The following is an 18,861-nucleotide window of genomic DNA, read 5'->3' on the forward strand; positions in this document are numbered from 1 at the left end:
CCGCGATCGAAGGGGCCGATCGGCCTTGCGCATGTTTTAACAGATCCATCTACCTCTTTCTCGTTAACAATGCGCTCGGCTCGCAGGTGGAAGCGGCCTGTAGTGAGAGACTTATTGCGGAAATTCTCCAAACGGATGAGGAGAGCTATCAAACGGAGAATGAAGGGAGAAAGCAGACGACAATGGATCGAGAGGAATTTACACGACTCCGAAGTGGGCGTAATGCTTGATGTTGTTCAGTGTATTCTGAGGTAGGAATCCAAAATGATGGCCCCTTTGGTGGATAATACTAATCCTTTGAACCAAATAGCTTTGTAATGGTGATTGCCATGATAAAGCTGAACTGGAAGAACCCCGACACTAATTTCACTATCGGGTACCTCGCGATCGATACTATTAATCTCGTAGCGACGCTAGCGAATTTTGGTTTGAGGTATGTCTTCAGTTCTGAGAGGTGTGAAATAAAGTCTGAATCTGATCTACTCGTTGATGATAGATTTTATTCAGCAAGCAACCGCAGAAGCTTTTTGCTACACTGGTTATCGGTGGTCGAGATGATTTGCGTCCTGCCGCTTCTGGTGGAATTTACAACTGGGACAACAGATTCCATTCCACATACCCACGCATTTCGCTTGCTAATGATGTTGCGGGTTATGCGGTTATTACAATTTTACCGCCTTCTTCGACTAGCAAAAAGCGCAAAACTCCGGCAAGGTCTGCTGATCTGTCTGACAACTCTATGCGTCATAATGTGCGGGGGCATCTTTATGCAGGTAAGAATGCAGCCTTGATTTTGGATAAATGGTCGAGTGAATGTCTTTTTATTCATTCCGTAGACCATCGAGTACTGTGATCCAGTACACAAAGGAACACAGATTTCTGGCGAAACGTGCCAAGATATGACTTTTTTAGACGCCATTTATTTTGTTTGCATTACCATTGCGACAGTCGGGTACGGCAGTGATATTGAGGGAAAAGGTTGACGCCCGCACTAAGATTGTTTTGATCTAGATTCGGAGATGTTGCACCAAAAACTAATTTGGGTAAAGCCTTCGATGTGGCACTGATCTTCTTCGCTGGTGCCTTGATTCCTATTCAAATTAGCGGGTACTCATATATACTCAGCCGAGAGGTAAGTATATCGTCTGATAGCAGAGCTATAACCCCACTGACGTGATATTTTATGTAACAGACAGCATTCGATAAAAAGTATGAACCTGACAAGAGCACACAACACGTCTTGCTCTGTGGCGAGGTTGAAAACGGAGCCTTGCTTTTCTTTTTACACAATTGGCTGCATAAAGATGAAGAGCGTCGAACACGCCGGAAAGTAGTAATCCTGGCACCTACATTGCCATCGAATGATTTGAGGCGAGTTCTGCTCCATCCGGACTATGAGGAGAGAGTGATCTATCTTCAGGGCTCAGCAATGGTTGCCGCAGATCTCCAACGTGCCGCGGCTCCAACGGCGGAATACTGTTTTGTCATGGTTAAAAAACACAGCGGAACGCTCGATCAAAACGATACGGCCGCCAACCTGATCACGTGCTCAGTGCGCAAGAACAACCGACATGGTACGCTTACAGTCTAACGTACATGTACTGTACCTAACTATTTTTTTTTCTTGAGCAGCACCTTTGCACGTCCAAGTTTCCAAATTCGATAACACCCGACATTTCCACATTTCCGGAGCCACTGCTGTGATCTGCTTGGAGCAGCTCAAGCTGGCGTTTTTCGGCAAATGTCTATGGATTCGAGGATTAAATCCCTTTTTTGGAAACCTCATTCATAAGTTTTCCCACACCGAAGAGTGCAGGTACGATTGTTGCTGGGGGAACCATCGAGTTCTCGTTTGTGACACATGCTTATTTCGTTGCATTTCTTAGAGGATATTGGCTGTCAGATTACCTCTCAGGGTGTGAGCAGAAGATATGTGAAGCAGCTCTACCTCCATTTTTACTCAACATGCCATCGTATCGAGCTCTCGCCGTGTTGTTTTATCGCGAATTTGGCGTTCCATTGGTCGGCTTACGAACCATCGAGGACACGACCGCCGTTTACCCTGTTGATGAACAACTGTCGGATGGGAATTTCTTGAGTGTTTTCTTCATTGGCCGCGGGAACGACATCGCCTCCAAGATCGAAAAAATGACTCCAGCCATTTTCGCTCGCCACGCTGATATTGCTCCTGCTTCGTTGGGGATGAGTGCCAATCGTAACATTCGAACAGTAGCAACCATCCTCACTGCTGCGATTGAGAACAAAATTCCTTTCGGACGTCGCGTGTCAGTTGGATTTGGTCGTGACCGTCGCATCAGCTCAACCCCGGACAAGCCTAATGTGAAGAGAAGCCTTCGTTTGAGCATGTTTTCCGGTCGAGCGATGGACAAAATTGCGCCTGTGGACAGAGAGGACGATGAAGCGGATGAGCAAGCATTTGAGAATGAAGAAACCCCAACACTACCTTCTGCTGAAGATAACCGCTTGGACGCTCGACGCTTTACTCCGAGGCACACAGACTCGAACCACATCACACGCGATGAAAACTACTCGTTAGGAAACCCGTCAGATGCAGCCGAATCGCCAGTCGGCAGACCCTCGAAGCCTGTCATGCCAGTGATTGCTTTGACGCCAGCCGAGTTAGTGAAAAAGGCAACGACACCACGTGGCCGGACGAAAGATCCAGTTATTAAACCTTTGTCAAGTCGAATGCCGTTAAGTGCCAGAAGTGCCAGGAGTACAGTTGAGCGCAGTACACGAGACCAAAGCGTTCGGGAATCTTTCATGTATCCAAGTGATAGAGAGTCGTTCGTTCACCCAAGCGAAAGAGGGTCGTTCATGTATTCAAGTAGTAAAGCCTTGTCTGAGCAAACGCCAGGACAGACACCAGGACCGACGCTAAACCCCAGTGTTAAAGACCTGATAGCTCACGCGACCATGAAGACCGAAGACACAACTTCGACCGGCATCGTCACTGCCAGTAACCACTCTCTGGGGGGTCCGCAGCTCGGTGATATTCTGGCCGCACGTCAGTTTACTGAACGGCTCACGGAACGAGATGATTCCCACGCCTCCAACTGGGAACCCGCTCCTCTTCTTCGACCGTCAGTTGCTGCCAGTGGAAACCTTCGCTCACGTATTCGTCATATGTCGCTTTGCTTCCGTCGCGACCCCCCGCCAATTACACTGAGCGATCACTACGTGGTGTGCGGAACTCCCAGCAACTACGAAGACTTTCTGGCCAATTTGAGTGACCTGAATGAGAAGGTTTCAGGTGTGATTTTTATTACGCAGCGGCAGCTGACGGAGAAGGATTTCATGGCACATCAGCTGCACGAGCGTCTGTATTTCGTACGTGGGTCACCGCTCAGCATGCACGTGTTCCACACAGCTCGCATGATGTACGCTCGGAGTATCTTGATCATGTCGTACTGTGGGATGGAGAACACTAGCAGCATGGACCTTGAAAACGATCTGGAGAATAAGGATGAGAATATGGCTGACGTCGACGCTATCACTACGCACCGATTCATCACTGAGGCCCTGCAGAACGAGGCGTCTCGACCGGAGAGGAATGGGACCAACGAAAAGAGGCCAATGCCGTTTATCGTCGCTGAAATGATTCGACCCAGTAATGTCAAGTTTCTCATTGACCGGAATGGCTCCTTGTTCGACGCAAAGGCAGCGGCTAACGAGCCACGCCAACGCGATCTGCTCAAGGACGTGAAATTCCTCGACAGCTCGTTCTTCAGTCCACTCTACGCGTCAGGCCACATTTACTTTTCCAATTTCATGGATGCACTCATGGGGTCTTGCTCCAACCAGCAACTCATGATCGAGATGGTGACGCAACTTGTCATAAGTGGGAATATGAGCATAAAGATGCCCAACCGAGTGCAAAGATCACGACACCGATTGACGCAGATCCCAGCGCCCGAGCGGTATCATTTTCGCCCTTATGCACTGCTTGTGGAAGGATTGCTTCACAATGAGGTACTGCATTTACTTTTCTCCTTGCTGGTATTGAGTAGCCTGCCCACCCAGTGTGTATTGCCTTCATCAGGACACCATGACGCTAGGTATTTATCGCAGTGCCAACACTGCGACCTCTCCGCAGTATGTGCTCACGAATCCTCCAGGTGATGAGCTGGTCACCCCCCAAGACTTGCTTTTCGTGATCAAATGAACGTGTGATGGTGATGCAACGTATCAGCGGAATTGAACCAGCGTCACAAATTCCTTGTGACTTGAATGCCACCGCGGGTTTATAGCGTTATGGCGCAAAAATCCTGACGACCAGCAGCAATCAGAGCATCACCTGATGGTGACCATTGAAGACCCAGTCCCTGGAACGACTCTGTCGGGGAATGGCGTTGAAAGTGAGCTATAGGGCAATCTTTAACACTACTGATACATCGTACCAGTGGGTATGTCGATCCATGAGATGCCTTCTGTTGTCCAAAGGTGAACACGATTCTTCCCCGACGTAATTGCGAGGCGCGTGTGTACCGGATCCCATCGCAAGCTCCGTACCGTTTCTAGCAGCGATACAACCGAGTGCAGCGTCAAGCTCTCGGTGCGCCAGATCCACACATTGTATGGCATCTGGTCGCTTTTTGTAGCAATGAACGCCGAATCGGCACTCCACACTACTCGGCTAATACCAATCTTTGGATTCTCTGTCCTACAAAACGAAGCATTTGTGTATCAGAACAAGAGAACAACACCACAGTTGTCGTAGGCATACTTACAATGGGTCAGAGGCAATTGTTTGAACAGAAAAAGGAGGTTCCCGCGGCACAAAGCAAATATCACGAGACTTTTTGCCACCCGCCGCTTGAGCGGCAGCCGAAGCCGCCTGCAACGAGTTCGACAGCAGGGAAGAGCTTCGTTGTGCCACCGAGACCCGTTTGCCTTGCGGTCGATCCATCACATTGGCATCGGCGAAGTTTTCTTCCTGTTCTATCTGGAAGTCGCACACGAAGAGACAAGTAAGTACCATACAAAGGTTCCCAAGCAATCCATTCCGTGTCCGATGCGGCCCTCACCGCTGCGTGGTTTGTATGACATTTTGTGACGGCAACACTTTCGTGATCAAAATCTGCGATGAGTTTCCAGTTAATATGACTCAGTACACGCAGATGCTCGTCGTAGCTTCCAAGCGCCAGGAACTGTCCGGACGGTGACCACGTCATAGTCTTCAGCCCCAGAGCATTCTCATAAGCCTTAGAAAACGAAGACAGAAACGACATCATCAATACAAACTGTCTTCAGCATCTCTTCGCAGCTCCTTACCTGGTACTTGGCCAGCAACGTCCCATCAGGTGAATACAGCAACACTCTAAACTCCAAGTGGGTATCCCGCACCGCGATGGCCCTGCACATAACAACCTCTCAATAAGAAAGCAAACAGATTCGTTGTCACTCCACGTACGCGTCATCGGGCGACCACGAGATCTCAACACAGTCGTAGCTGTCGATGGAGAAGTGCGTCGTAAGCTCCCACGATTCGCAGCTGTAGACGCCAATAAAGTCCTTGCAGTCGTGGCGCTCGACCACAGCCAGAAATTCTCCATTTCTCGAGAAGCTGAGACCATCGGCTGCGAGTTTAGGACTGCGGATGGAGCATCTCGCTGTCGGGTCCTCGAGGGACCACACGGTAGCGTGCAGTTGGAAGTCGGACACTGTCACGACATGACGCGCATCGGGTGTCCATCTAGCGTGAACCAGTCCTGCCACACCCTCCGAGATCTTGCAGGTCCAGGATGCGTCCTGCACTGACCAGAGCTGCACTACAGCTCGCCTGAGTGAGGCCGTAAGTACCAACTCCGAGTCCTCGGACCACACCAGCGTCTGCACTTCGTCCACACTCGAGTAGCGCTGCACAAGCTGTAGCGAAAGCGCGTCACGTATGGACAGGCGGTTGCCGCATGCAGCTGCCAAGTACCGACCGCATGGAGACCAGCGTACCAGTCCGTGCGTCACGCGCAACGGCATCGATCAGGGTTCGCAAAATGGGTTTTGGAAATTTTTGGGTTTTGGGTATATTAAACACCCACCCACCCACTCTTTTTTTAGGCTGGGTTTTCTGGGTTTATAAAAATAAAGTAAGAACGATAGAGCTGACGCAATACGCAAGTGCCATGACTGGCTTTACCTGCACTCGATGCGGCCGCGTCTTCGCCCATGCATCTTTAGTGCGCCGGCACCTTAAGCGGGTCATTTGCTACAATACCCGCTTTCGGTTAACCAGCTACCCCAACCGCCACCATTTGTCATTAGAGCACATTTCTCCCTTGGACCGCACCAAAACTCGGTTATATCCATCTATATTGTCTTTAACCGCCCTAAAGAATCTGTAACCGCTCCATATTTCTCTGAGGTGACACAGTTTTTTTATAATTGTGTAAATGACAGATAAGACCCAGTTTTTTTAATACCACCCACCCACTAAAATCCGAAAAGCTGGGTTTTGGCGAACCCTGCATCGATACTTCCGTACATTATCCTGCTGCAAATGTAGCCATGTAAATGTCCTCTTGATTTTGTCCAGTCCATCCGGCGAATGGACGTGGTAATTAGGGGTTAAGGGTATTTGACAAACTAGTAATCTAGAGTAATAATATTACTAATGCTATTTGAGTATTAGTTCTATTAATACCGTATAGTGTGGTATTCACTATTAGTATTAGTATTACTCAGGTGAGGCGATACTATAGTACTCTGAACAGTACTATTTTACCAGAAAGCCAGTGAACAAGCAACTGCCCCTCATTGAGCACTCATCGAACCTGTGGCTGTCCTGCGTCGTTTGCCATTTCAGAAAAGAACTGGATACCGCCATTGCGATCGACCAGGATTCGACGGCTGAAGATGCCTTGTGCAGTTCATGGCTGTGTGGAAGGTCCTGAGCTCAAGACAGACCCTTGCACCGTATGCGGAAAGCCCACTCACCACCTGTGTGCAATCGGGGTATTTGAAGGAGACACGTCGTCGTTGAATGAAAGGTAATTTGCTCATTGTTGTGTCTTATTTCCACGTCTAACCCTCTTCTCTGTTGATACGTAGATTCTGCAGTCAACCATGTGTAGAGAAGATTTACCCGACCGCTAAGGACTCTACACCAGCCGTGACGACCTCTTCGACGGTCCCCGCCGCTACATCTTCTTCTGCGTCGAGGAATATCTGGGCTGGATCCGACTCCGATTTCGTGCCGTCTCCTGAAGTCGCCGTGGCATCGGATACTGCGGTTGTGCGTCCAGTGAAGCGTCGGAGGTTGCGGCGAAAGGGAAAGTGGCCAAGGTGAAGGCCATTAAACCTCCTCTGGATGGTAACCTACGTAGTGTGCTGCCTCCTCCCCCGGCCTCTCCTGTTTCTGACTTAGGGGTCCCGCTTTCATTGACACACTCAAGGAAGGTTGGTACTACTGATTCTGTCTGGGGCCTAATTCATGTATTGGATAAACCCTACAGAAAGCGAAATCCGTGGAAGCCTTCCACCCAAGTGTACCGCAACATTTGTCTGCTGTGATGTGAGGAGATTAAGGCACGGAAGAATACCACGCCCTACAGCTGGGAGGATGCCTTACGCAGCACGAAGAATACGAGCAACGCCAAGGAGCATATCAAGTCGAGACATGCGGACCATCCTTTGGCGATTTTAGCAGAACAGACAACAGCTCAAAAGGCGAAAGACGATGTCATGAGTGCGGAAGATGACACCCGAGTCGTTTTAGACTTGACTTGTGGTGGTGAGAATGATGCTACTACTTCTGCGCCTATTACTACTGGTTCGTCTGCGGGGAATAAGTCTTTGGCGAAACGTTTCTTCAAGGCGCATGAGAAGACGCTACACGTGCTGATTTCGAAGTGGCTAATTACGCAAGGAATTCCTTTCCGGCATGCAGGTCAGGCCCCTTCGAGGAGATGATGCGTGCGGCAACAGGCAATCCAACATTCCGAAAGTGGTTTTAAGGCGAAGTACGACATCGACATCCGTGCAATGACTCGCTTCACCATGTCCGACACGACGCCCTCAGCGCGCAATGTAGCTGACCATATTGACAGAGAGCAAGAAGATTGCTCGATGCATCTGCTGAACCTGTGTATCGGATATGGGATCGGATTGAAGGACAACATACAAACCAACAGTGTGTGGAATGCTGCCTGCCATTCATGGGATAAAGTAGTTACGATAGTTACACCGGGTGGATCTCTGGAGAAGGGTGGTGAAGTCATTCAGAAAATACGCAATCTGAACAACCACTTCCGGTCGCCGAAGCAGCGCAACGCGTTGAAGAAAATTCAAGAAGCTCTCTCGTACCCTGAGCTAGACCCCATGACCGACAAAGATGTTAGAGTCGCGTACACGTGCAAGCTGATAAGGCGGTCTGTGGTTAACCATGCGGCTTTTGAAGCTTATTTCCAGTCGACGAAGGAGTCTACTAGCGTGTGGATAGCTTTGTCTGCAGACGACTGGGTACTGGCAACCGAGATGGAAGCGGTAGCGCACTTTATCGCCAACTTGGCATTGGTTGAGGTGCAAAGCGAGAATCTAGTATCTTCATACATGGTAGTATTCCGGAGACTTGCCGAGAAGAAGCTGAAATCGTTCAAGTTTGACACTATGGTTATTGAAGCCCCTCGAGCAAAGGATGGGAACGAGGCAAGTCATCGACGGGTAGTGAGAAAGCTTGACCAGTTCACAGAAGCTGGGAAAACGTGCCTGCGAAGGACTCTTCTACAACTGCAGTCACGGTTCCCAAAAGTGACGAGGGAGGCTATGGTGTGTATATTACTGGATCCTCGTACTAAGTCCAGCGCCAAGAAAATTGCTGCGGTTGGCAACGTCTCCCGCAAAGAGGAGAAAGCCACTTACAAAAATGGTCTGGAATTCCTTCGAGACGAGCATCGAAAAGTGTTTGCGCAGATGGCGAAGGTGGGCAAGATGCCATTATCGCAGACTTCATCGCAGAGCAGCCTACGCAGCCAGGACTTGAATTCCCCGCTCTCTTCTCCATCATCGACAGGCTGGGACGACGAAGACGAGCTCTTGCTCGGGGCACCTATTCGTACAAGTAAGACCAGGGAGGAGGTCAAGGAGTCGGAGTTAAATGCAAGAGCGGACAGTATCATGAACGAGTGGCTCGAGATGGAGCCTGAGTGGCTCGAGATTGCACAGCGCCAAAACCCTGAGACCAAGAAGGAAGATCTGTCCTCTGCAATGACAACGGACAGTCGGACGGGTATGTGCTGGTCGCTGCTGGGGTTGTACCAACACGTAGACGTCCTGCAATGGTTTCGCGACGAGGCGAGAGCCAATACCCTTCAATGGCGCTGCTTGCACGTATTCATCTCGGCAAGATCTCATCGTCGGCGTTTCAAGAGCGAGTGTTTTCTACGGGGGAAATAATTATGGGGCCGCTTCGTACCAGAACAGATAGCAGGCGATCGGAGAAGCAGCTACTACTGCGGCACAACAGGAACGAGATTGTGATGATGAAGCAAGACGCGCGCAAGTCGCGTGACTCTTCGAAAGCGGTAGAATAGTACTTTGACTATTAGTACTAATAGTACTAATATTAATACCGTGATGAGATTTCAATACTATTATTAGTATTACCGGGAAAAAATGGCCTAGCATTACCGGTAATAGTGCTACCGCCTTTTTGGCGGTACTATTAACCCCTGGTGGTAATCCAGCGATTTCAACCGTTTTGTATCGTTTGATTGATCAGCTAAAAAAAATTTCTAAAAAGGTTTCCTTTGCACAAATACTATTATGCACGTAGGTTGACCCATCCCCAAAGATGAAGACAAATTACCTTGCTAAGCTTGTATGCGACGCTACTGTACACAGACGGACGGAATCCAACAGCCGGACATATTCCAACAGCCATTTCAAGCTAGCCAATCATGTTGTCTAGCCAAATCATTTTTACCCAATCAAATACTAAAACGAAATGCGCTAAATCACCACCACTCACTGTTTAATTTCTCCATGGAAGCGGAGAGCGACACCACTCCAGATGAGCCACACACTCTTGTGAAGTGCACTCGCTGCCAAGATGACGTGCTCACAACGACTGAAATGTACGAATGAATAAATGTTTCCTTAAGCGGCTGAGCGAGAGCTCCTACTAGTCCCAGATTCCTGTCAGCATATCCTGCAAAGTCTTCTTGTCCCGCGCCGCCTCTCATACCCCGATCTGTGTCGAACGCCGGCGTCGCTTCTCCTGCCATGGCGCCAACCTGATCTTCAACACGTCCCCTTCGAAGCAAAGCTTCGAAACCTTAGGCGCCAATTCCCACTGCTTGCAACAAGCAATGCAGAAGAGTCTTATTTAAGGGCTTCGTGAATGTGTCCGCTGGTTTCTCCGTGTCCTTCACCTTGTATAATTCGATCACACCCTTCTCCACTTGTGCACGCACGTAGTGTCACCGCGATTCGATGTGACGTGTTCGTCGGCTGTAGCTCGGGTCCGTCGTCATTACCAGTGCAGCCGGGTTGTCGATCCCTAGCCGGAGTTTCACGTCCTTCGTCATCCAAATCTCCTGTAATATGTCACTTTCAGCAATAGCCTCCATTGTAGCCTCACATGCTACCACGTATTCGGCCTTAGCCGTGGAAAGTGCCACAATAGTTTGCCGTCGTGACATCCAAGAAATTGCACCTCCTGCTAGTGTAAATACGAAGCCTGTAGTGCTCTTGCAGTTCTCAGGATCGTTCGCCCAATCACTGTCACAATATCCTTCCAATACCACACACGTAGCCTTTTCCGGAGACCTAGTGTAGGTAATTCCATAGTCCGTTGTCCCCGCTAGGCAGCGAACGACACGCTTGAGTGCTCCCACATGCTTACTTGAGGGTTTCGCTACGAATCGGCTCAGCTGTCCCACCGCGAGCGCCAAATCCGGGCTTGTTCCGGTGGCCAAGTACATTAGCATACCCACGGTCTTACGATATGGAAAGCTGACCTCAGATTCTTCATCCTCTTCCAGCGGTACCAGTCGCATGTTAGTCTCCATCGGGTTCCCCACAGCATGCGCCTTCTCAAAGCCTAGAGCTTCCAAGATATCGCGGGTGTACTTGGTCTGGCTAATCTTTATGCCCTCCACAAATTGCATCACCTCCACACCTAAACTCTCCTTAATCCTTACTTCCATAAGCTTTGTCAATATCATCAAACAGTTTGCACTTCGACGCTTCACTTTTTGTTGCAACCACAATGTCATCCACGTATACCAGCACCAGCATGGTAGCGTCACCATCAAACCGATAGTACAGACATGGTTCCGTCGACGAACGCAGGTATCCCTGCTTCAGCATCCACTTATTCAGTTCTGCGTTCCACTCCCTGCCTGACTGTCTCAAGCCATACAGGGCTTTCACAACAACGTACATGGGTCCAGCAATCTCGCACTGATATCCATCGATTTCCTTCAGGTACTGATGAATTCCCAACCACGCGTTCAGATACGCCGTGTTTACATCCCCTCCGTAGAGTATTAGTTTCAGGATTACAGCAAGAGCTGCGAACATCCTGAACGATGACATGCGGGCCACTGGTGAGAAGGTCTCCACAAAGTCAATGCCTGATCGTTGATAATTTCCAAACGCCACGGTACGCGCCTTGAAACGAATCACATACCCTTGGAAATATAATGTCAACGCATAAACCCATTCAGTTCGAATTGGCTTAGCATCTTCTGGTACTTCCGTAAACGGGATGTCCTTTAGAACACCCTTTGCCTTCAATGATGCCATCCCTTCCATCTTCGCTAGGCACCAGAAATCTGCATACTTGGATCGCATTGCCTCGCGATGATTCCTCAGGACTTTCACTTGGTTCGCCCTTATCGGCTCACCGTTAGCATCTAATACTCTGACAGTCTTTTGCATCGCGTTCACAATGTACTCATCCAAGTAGCATGGCCGACGACATTCATCTGCTTCACGCAGACCAGCACGCTTGCGTTTCGGCTCCATCTTATACGCACTGCGCTCCACTCTTTCCTCCTCCGATGACGTTTCATCACGATGAGTTTGTTTTTCAACTACCTTCTGACGTAGTATAGCACTAGCCTCGATCACTTCGTGCTGTGGCTTCACATCTCCGGGTACTTGACGTTCATTGTCTGCCTCAGTCGCAACTCCACTGACCACAGAAATAACATCACTTTCCACGATACTTTCACTTTGATCGGGCTGTGATCCTGCTCCGCAGTCACTGTCTTCAGCTTCATCTACTTCTGAGCCAGCTTGTACTGTAACTGATTCACTTCCATCGCAATCTGCAATGTTGTAGTATTTGGACTCGTCAGGTAGTTCCTTCAATGCTGCTGCAATTGCGCTATCCACGACAGTCTCCGTCTGTTTGCTAGCTCGCATCTCGCTACCAACTTCACTTGCTACAGAGTTCTGCGTCAGTGAGTAATTTGCACTTACGCCTCGATCAAACTCCTCTACGTAGCATGTCGACTGGGTAGGCCATCGTTCCATCATGGTCATGTTCACTGTCTGGAACTTTATCCTTCACTCCCCAGCTCTCTTCTGCATTCACATCATCGAGTAAGTTCTACCCCTCTTCGAGTTACATGGACTCGTCACTCAACGACTCGGTGATTGTAGTTTCAGGGTCTTGTTCAAAGTGCAACGACTTCAGTTCTGTTTCCAGCTCTGTATCGATCTCATGTCGATCACGGTAAAGTACCTCTTCCTTAACACGCAGATCAGAAACAAACTTCACTGTTCGCTCTTCTGGAAAATACACCTTGCATCCCACCACGTCTTCCGCATACCCAAGAACAAACCCTACTCTGGCATTGTCGTGATGCTTACGACGGTCTAGAGTTAGTGGTATATGCACGTAAGCCAATGCTCCAAAGGCTCTGATGTGATGATGATCTGGTCTCACTCCAAACATTTTCTCAAACGGAATACCTTGTATCCCCATGTTGAACACCCGATTCTTTACGTAAACTGCGTTGTTCATGGCCTCTGGTCATAGACTGCGTGGGAACCCTGCCTGGATCATCATCGACTTAGTCATGGCGACCAACGACTGATGCGTGCGCTCGCACAAGTTCAGTTGAGAACAGTTTGGACCAACTTTGACGTGTTCGATACCTCGCGCAGCGTACCATCCGTCAATTTTCACGTTAACGAACTCCCCGCCTTTGTCTGTCAATACTTGGCACACCTTAAAGGTTTTCTGCTTACTACTAGTGCGAGTTCGTCCTGCCTGTCTCTCTGCCCAGAGAATGTATCGCTTCAAGTGCTCGTTCACTACCTCGCTTGACTTGCTTGTTAGCATGCGAATAGTCACAAACCGAGAGTAGCCATCCAGAATCACCATCATTGCCTTCTGCCGAGTTCCGTTTCCCTTGCTTGGGATCAACAGATCTGCAAACACCACTTGATTTAGCTTCTCGAACCCCCTATCAAGTTTCTTCCAGTGTGACTTCCTCTTCTGCTTTGCAAGGTGACACGCATCACATTTTTCCTTTTGTCTTTGCGTCAACATCATCCCTCGCTCTAGCCCTTTGTCCACCGTGGTCTTTAAATGCTGTGGACACGTATGCGCTAAACGTTTGTGCCACACTGCCAGCGATGCAATACCATCAACTACTGTCAGGTTTGCAATGTTCTTGTGGTGTAGGCTTCCTTCATTTGAGTGTGAGGCGTAAAATCTCCACTGGTTTGGCAACAGCCACTATGACACCCTCATCCAGTATGTTGAAGTTGTGAGTACTGCCGTCATGCTCAAAGTTCAATCCTTGTTCAACGGCTCGACCTGGTGAAATGAGTCCAAACTTCGCACCGGGCACGTACAACACATCGTTCAACACCAACGTGGTCTGAACCCCATTCACCACCGACTCCAAAGCAGCTGTGCCTACACCAACGACGCGCGCTGCGAAGTCTGCAGTCACACCATGCACACTCTGCGAATTGCTTGTGTCTTCAGTGAATGCCTTAAATTCAGCAGAGTTGCCAGTCACATGAGCGCTCGCTGCAGTATCAAAGAACCACCAGCCGCTATTCATGCCCAGCTCTCCACTCACGAGCTGCCCAGGAACTTCATTGTGATTTACCTCACCAATTTCCAAAGTTCCAATGGCACCCATTACCACCCCGACATCCTCATCTTCAGATTTCGAATTCGGTGTGTCAGGAATCGGCTGAAGAATAGTCACAAATCCACGTGCTTTCCGCTTTTCTTAGCCTTCCTTAGCTTCGGCATCAACTTTCATCTTCGCTCTCTCTGGCCAATTCACCTTCACATGATCAGTGCTTCTACACACGAAACGCTTCCTCATCCTCTTGAATCCAGAGTCTGCAGATTCATCAGACTTGCCCTTGTATCCGCTCTTGTTCCCAGTATTTCCACTGCTCTTCTGTAGCCCTCCACGTCCTTTTCCACTTTTCCGGCCGCGGTAGAATTCGGCCTGTCGTGCTGACGCAGACCGAATCATTTCACGCCCCTTAGTGGGCGTGAAGCTACTAGAGTCAGCGCTGTAACGGACTGCAGTCTTCAGACTTTCAAACTCATGTTACTGCGGTAGGCTCTCCAGCATGATCTCCACCATGTCACTGTCCTTAACATCATACTTCAAGGTTTCCAACTCAGTCTTGATGTTGAACAGCTTGCATAGGTGTAGATTCGCATCACCGCCTGGTGGTAGCTTTATGCTCCACAGCTCGTTCACCAAACGCCTTGTTGTGTGAGCTTTCACGGTCTCGTTAGTCTTGTTTTCAAACAGATCCACTAACGCTGCCCAGATATCTGTACCGGACGCCATGTCCTTTATCTGTTGCAGGATCTACGGTGGCACGGACGTTCCAATCATCCGCCGAATCCGCTTTTGCTTTAGGTCGAAATCCGCCTTGCCTTCTTCCGTACTGAGCTTGTCGCGCTCAATCTTGCCGCTCACGATATCCGTAAGCTGCTTCTCCCCGAAAACCGCCTCCATGGCCCACTTGTACGTGTACCAGTCCTTGCCATCCCAGTTCTTGGGAACACCGTCGCTGTTGTACTTGAGCCGTTCCGCCATCTTGAGCAGTTTCCCGAAGCTCACTTGGAAGTTCCGCAGTTTGGGCTCAGAACCCTCTTGTGAAGTGCACTCGCTGCCAAGATGACGTGCTCACAACGACTGAAATGTACGAATGAATAGATTTTTCCTTAAGCGACTGAGCGAGAGCTCCTACTAGCCCCAGATTCCTGTTAGCGTATCCTGCAAAGTCTTCTTGTCCCGCGCCGCCTCTCATACCCCGATCTGTGTCGAACGCCGGCGTCGCTTCTCCTGCCATGGCGCCAGTCTGATCTTCAGCACACACACTCCTCGCTTGCCCCGAGATTGATGCGTCACCTCGAATAGCACGACGGAAACACTACTCGTTTCGTATTCAGCGTGCAGTATTTAAAGGAGCTGAGGGAATAAGTTTACGCGCTGCAGCAACAAAATTTGGCGTCCCGCGTCAAACACTCAGCGACTGGATAGCTGACAAGGAAAATATATGAGCTTATAAAGGGTCAGAGAAGACGCTGGCGCTAACTACGAGTCGCCCTGAGTCGATTCCTTTTCCCCTGCGCTTGTTGTCTACATGAAGGACCTACGACGCACTGGCCTGGCGCTAACTACAACACGAATGGCCCAATTTATCCGAGAAAACTACTTCGACTGGCTAACGGACTATACAAAGACACGGCAGCAGCGTACGATTCACTATTGCGCCTTCTGCGTCGCTTTTCCTACCGACATGGATTTGTACAGCGAACACCTCATGGGCTAAGGGTAAATTATTTGTGCTGTTTATTATTCTAAGTTATTATATAACTTAAAGACTGTTTTATTTGATAAATAGGAAAATCGTGAAGACCTGCTTGAAACTCAGCGAGCTTTTAGTGAGACTTTCAAAAGTAAGTATGGAGACATGCCTTCAAAGGTTATTATCAACATTGATGAGACGGGTGTCTATTATGACACACCGCCCACCAGGATTTTGTGCGAGCGAGGTGCACCTTCATATATTACCACGTCCCAAAAGCACTCTGCTCGCATGACTGTTGTATGTGCTATTCGAGGAGACGGTATTGTTATATTTATATATATATATATATTGTATTTATTCTAAAACTTAGAGCTGTCGTGTTTACAGGAAGAAAAATACATCTTTTATTTATCGTCAGAGGTGAGCCGGATGGCACAATTGCAATGGAGGAAGTGCCTACTTACCCCAAAGGTAAAATGCTCTTGTTTTTCTATAAACTCTTACTGTTCTAATACGTTTATATTTTTTTATCGAAGGTCACTTTTACGCTGTTCAGCACAAAGCTTGAATGGATAGTAATGTTTGGTCTACGTATCTACGTACCGTAATGCTACCATGCATCGAGGATCCTTTCGTATTTCTCGTCGACAACCTAGAGTGCCACGTATCGGATGAATCTAAGGGAATCGTTGCTGGCGAGCTTTTCTCGTATTTGCAGAAACTGCCAAAAACCTCTACCTCCGTATGTCAGCCGCTGGATGTCGGTGTGATGGACCCATTGACGGCCAAGCTGAAGTCAGCCTGGTTGCCAGAGGATACAGCAAAAAAAGCTACTGCGAAAGACAAGAGGATTGCAACAATCAAGCGCACAATTGCCGTCTGGGAAAACATCAGTGAAAACACTATAAGAAATGCATTTAACAAGGCACAATTGGTGTTTAATTTCAGAATTTACCCTCACATTGAATAATTCCTAATTTTACACTATTGCGCAGCTAAATCAACTTGGATTTTATATGTGTACTACATTTGCCAATCACATTCGGCCTCCCTAAGTATACTTTTCAAATCGACAGGTGGTCGTTGGATGCCGTCCGTACTGTAACGCCATATATCTATTTATCCAAGCCGCACACGCAACATTAAACCTAGTATCTTTGTTCGCGCGACAATGACCAGATCCTTGGGTCGGGTGGAGGCACATTCTAGTTAAGTGTCCATTATATTGCACACCGGATTAATACCACGGTACTGTGTAGATCGAAACGCGTAATGTAGCCTGGGTCAACAGTCGTGTCACCGGCTAAAATTAAACCAAATTCTAACTGCAAAAACGTCTGTCTCAATCGATAGTTACGATGAATTCGTGAGTTGTTGACGAAAAATATTCTCGGTCTTTGCTGTTGCTTTGTTCGAATCATGCAATCGGGCATCTTGTACAGACGCCCTGAGAAAGCAGTAAAGCTCGGGCATTTGCTCACAAACACAGAAAAATGATAGCAACAAGTCGCGTATTGTACGCTGTACCGGCAGTTTGTGCGGGGGAAAGAAACAAGCAGTTGAGTGAGGCCGGTAGGCACCAGCCATAAAATGCTGATCTAATGAAAGGGGTCATCTATGTTGTCTTACTTTCTGTTGCAGTATAGAAGCCTTTTATCTCGAATACAAGTATGTAGAATTGCCCACTGCCACCGAGAATTCCTGAGGTGTATTGTGCAAATTCGGTCACTGGGCAATACTTTCGTGTGTTCACAACTATTCGTCGCCGCTGATCTGAAGCAGTCGCCAGTCCACTCTTCATCAAAAGGAGGTGTTCTCAACAAATTTGGCAACCAAAGAAAAAAGGACACAGTTGCAAAATGGATCTGCGGGATGCCCACGAAAAGCTGTTTGTGCTGCCGACACAGCTTCTGTGGACCAGATAGATTTAGTTAAGAAATTGTATTCGAAAAAAGAATGCTTCTCCTCACAAATATATCCAGTGAATCCAAGTACAAGTTGTCGAGTAGTGCGTATCATTGATCATTCATGAGGCGATTGATAGTTGATATAGACATCGAAAGACTTTTTATACAAGTTAGTCGGGCACGGGGTACCCATTTAGTAGCCCACTGTAGATGCGCGTTCGGCATCTCGGCACCGGCATATGCGGCAGGCTAGGAAGACGGTGGAGAGACCGATACGCAAATAGAAGTGATAGTGCAGTGTCACGCCTACGTGGACTCGCACGGGTAGCCCAATCTGATCTTTGCACTGCACACCATCAGGAGCTGTGGCCAGAGGGTGATAGTATTGTCACAATTCTTCATAACGCCTGCTTGCCGGCGGGTCGTCAGTCACAGTGCCGCGCTGGTTGTCGTCCAGCCCAGTGTGTAGGACGTCTATAAACACTCGTGCAGGCCACCGCAAAGTAGCCGGAACCATCGTTCCTATTTTTTGACAGCTAATTTATGTCGAGCTTATACTGGCAACTTACTGCATAGTGCTCCCTGTTCGACTCGTTCTTCGCTTGGGTCGCTACCACCGTCCGCGTAATCCGTTTCCAAGCTGCCCAGGTCCCACGCCAACACTCTCGTTCACTCCGGAGCCCACAAATGTCCCGTAGTGGCGTCATTCGTACTTGCGCCGCCGTGAGCCTCCACCTGCCGCCATCGCGTTCGTCCAGTACCAGCTAAGTCAACGATGTGTATGTCACTGGCTTCGTTCCTCGCTCGTCTTTCGTTCGTTCGTCTTTTGGCACTCACTTGAGTGACCATCCCGTCCTCTGCTTACGGCTTGCTAAATCTTTCTTCTCCGCCGCAGATTTTGAAGTGAGCACTTGACTGTCCTTCGCGTTCCCATCGGGCTTCGCTCTCGTGGCTTCTTCCACCAAAATCGTCTTCCATGTGAAGCCCGTGCCGCTCATCACGGTCTTGTCGCAAACATTTGTACCAGGACCGCCGATTATGATATTTATATGAATGGAAGGCTCAGTGTGATCATAAATAATGTGACGTTGTCTAGCAATCGACTTCATAAATAATGTCATATCTGCTAGTGATAAATCAATTATGGTGATCGACTCGTACTTGTATTGATTAGCGCGTT

At 48.7% G+C, this 18,861-nt stretch overlaps 2 protein-coding genes across 2 annotated transcripts; one reads left to right on the top strand and one right to left on the bottom strand.

Moving 5' to 3' along the window:
• Nucleotides 1–69: 69 nt before the first annotated feature.
• Nucleotides 70–4,186, top strand: PITG_05304 (Voltage-gated Ion Channel (VIC) Superfamily; the record flags this gene model as incomplete). The annotated part of the gene is made up of 10 exons (XM_002998927.1): nt 70–251; nt 311–433; nt 497–773; nt 837–952; nt 1,012–1,132; nt 1,193–1,574; nt 1,633–1,816; nt 1,887–2,794; nt 3,059–3,969; nt 4,064–4,186. 10 exons carry the CDS (start codon nt 70–72, stop codon nt 4,184–4,186), a joined length of 3,327 nt encoding a protein of 1,108 aa, XP_002998973.1.
• Nucleotides 4,187–4,265: 79 nt separating this feature from the next.
• On the bottom strand, nt 4,266–5,997 carry PITG_05305 (uncharacterized protein; the record flags this gene model as incomplete). The annotated part of the gene is made up of 6 exons (XM_002998928.1): nt 4,266–4,357; nt 4,422–4,684; nt 4,752–4,966; nt 5,049–5,225; nt 5,296–5,377; nt 5,435–5,997. 6 exons carry the CDS (start codon nt 5,995–5,997, stop codon nt 4,266–4,268), a joined length of 1,392 nt encoding a protein of 463 aa, XP_002998974.1.
• Between the last annotated feature and the right edge of the window lie 12,864 nt (nt 5,998–18,861).

The sequence above is a fragment of the Phytophthora infestans genome, genomic scaffold (assembly GCF_000142945.1).
Source record: "Phytophthora infestans T30-4 supercont1.7 genomic scaffold, whole genome shotgun sequence".
Lineage (NCBI taxonomy): Eukaryota > Oomycota > Peronosporomycetes > Peronosporales > Peronosporaceae > Phytophthora > Phytophthora infestans.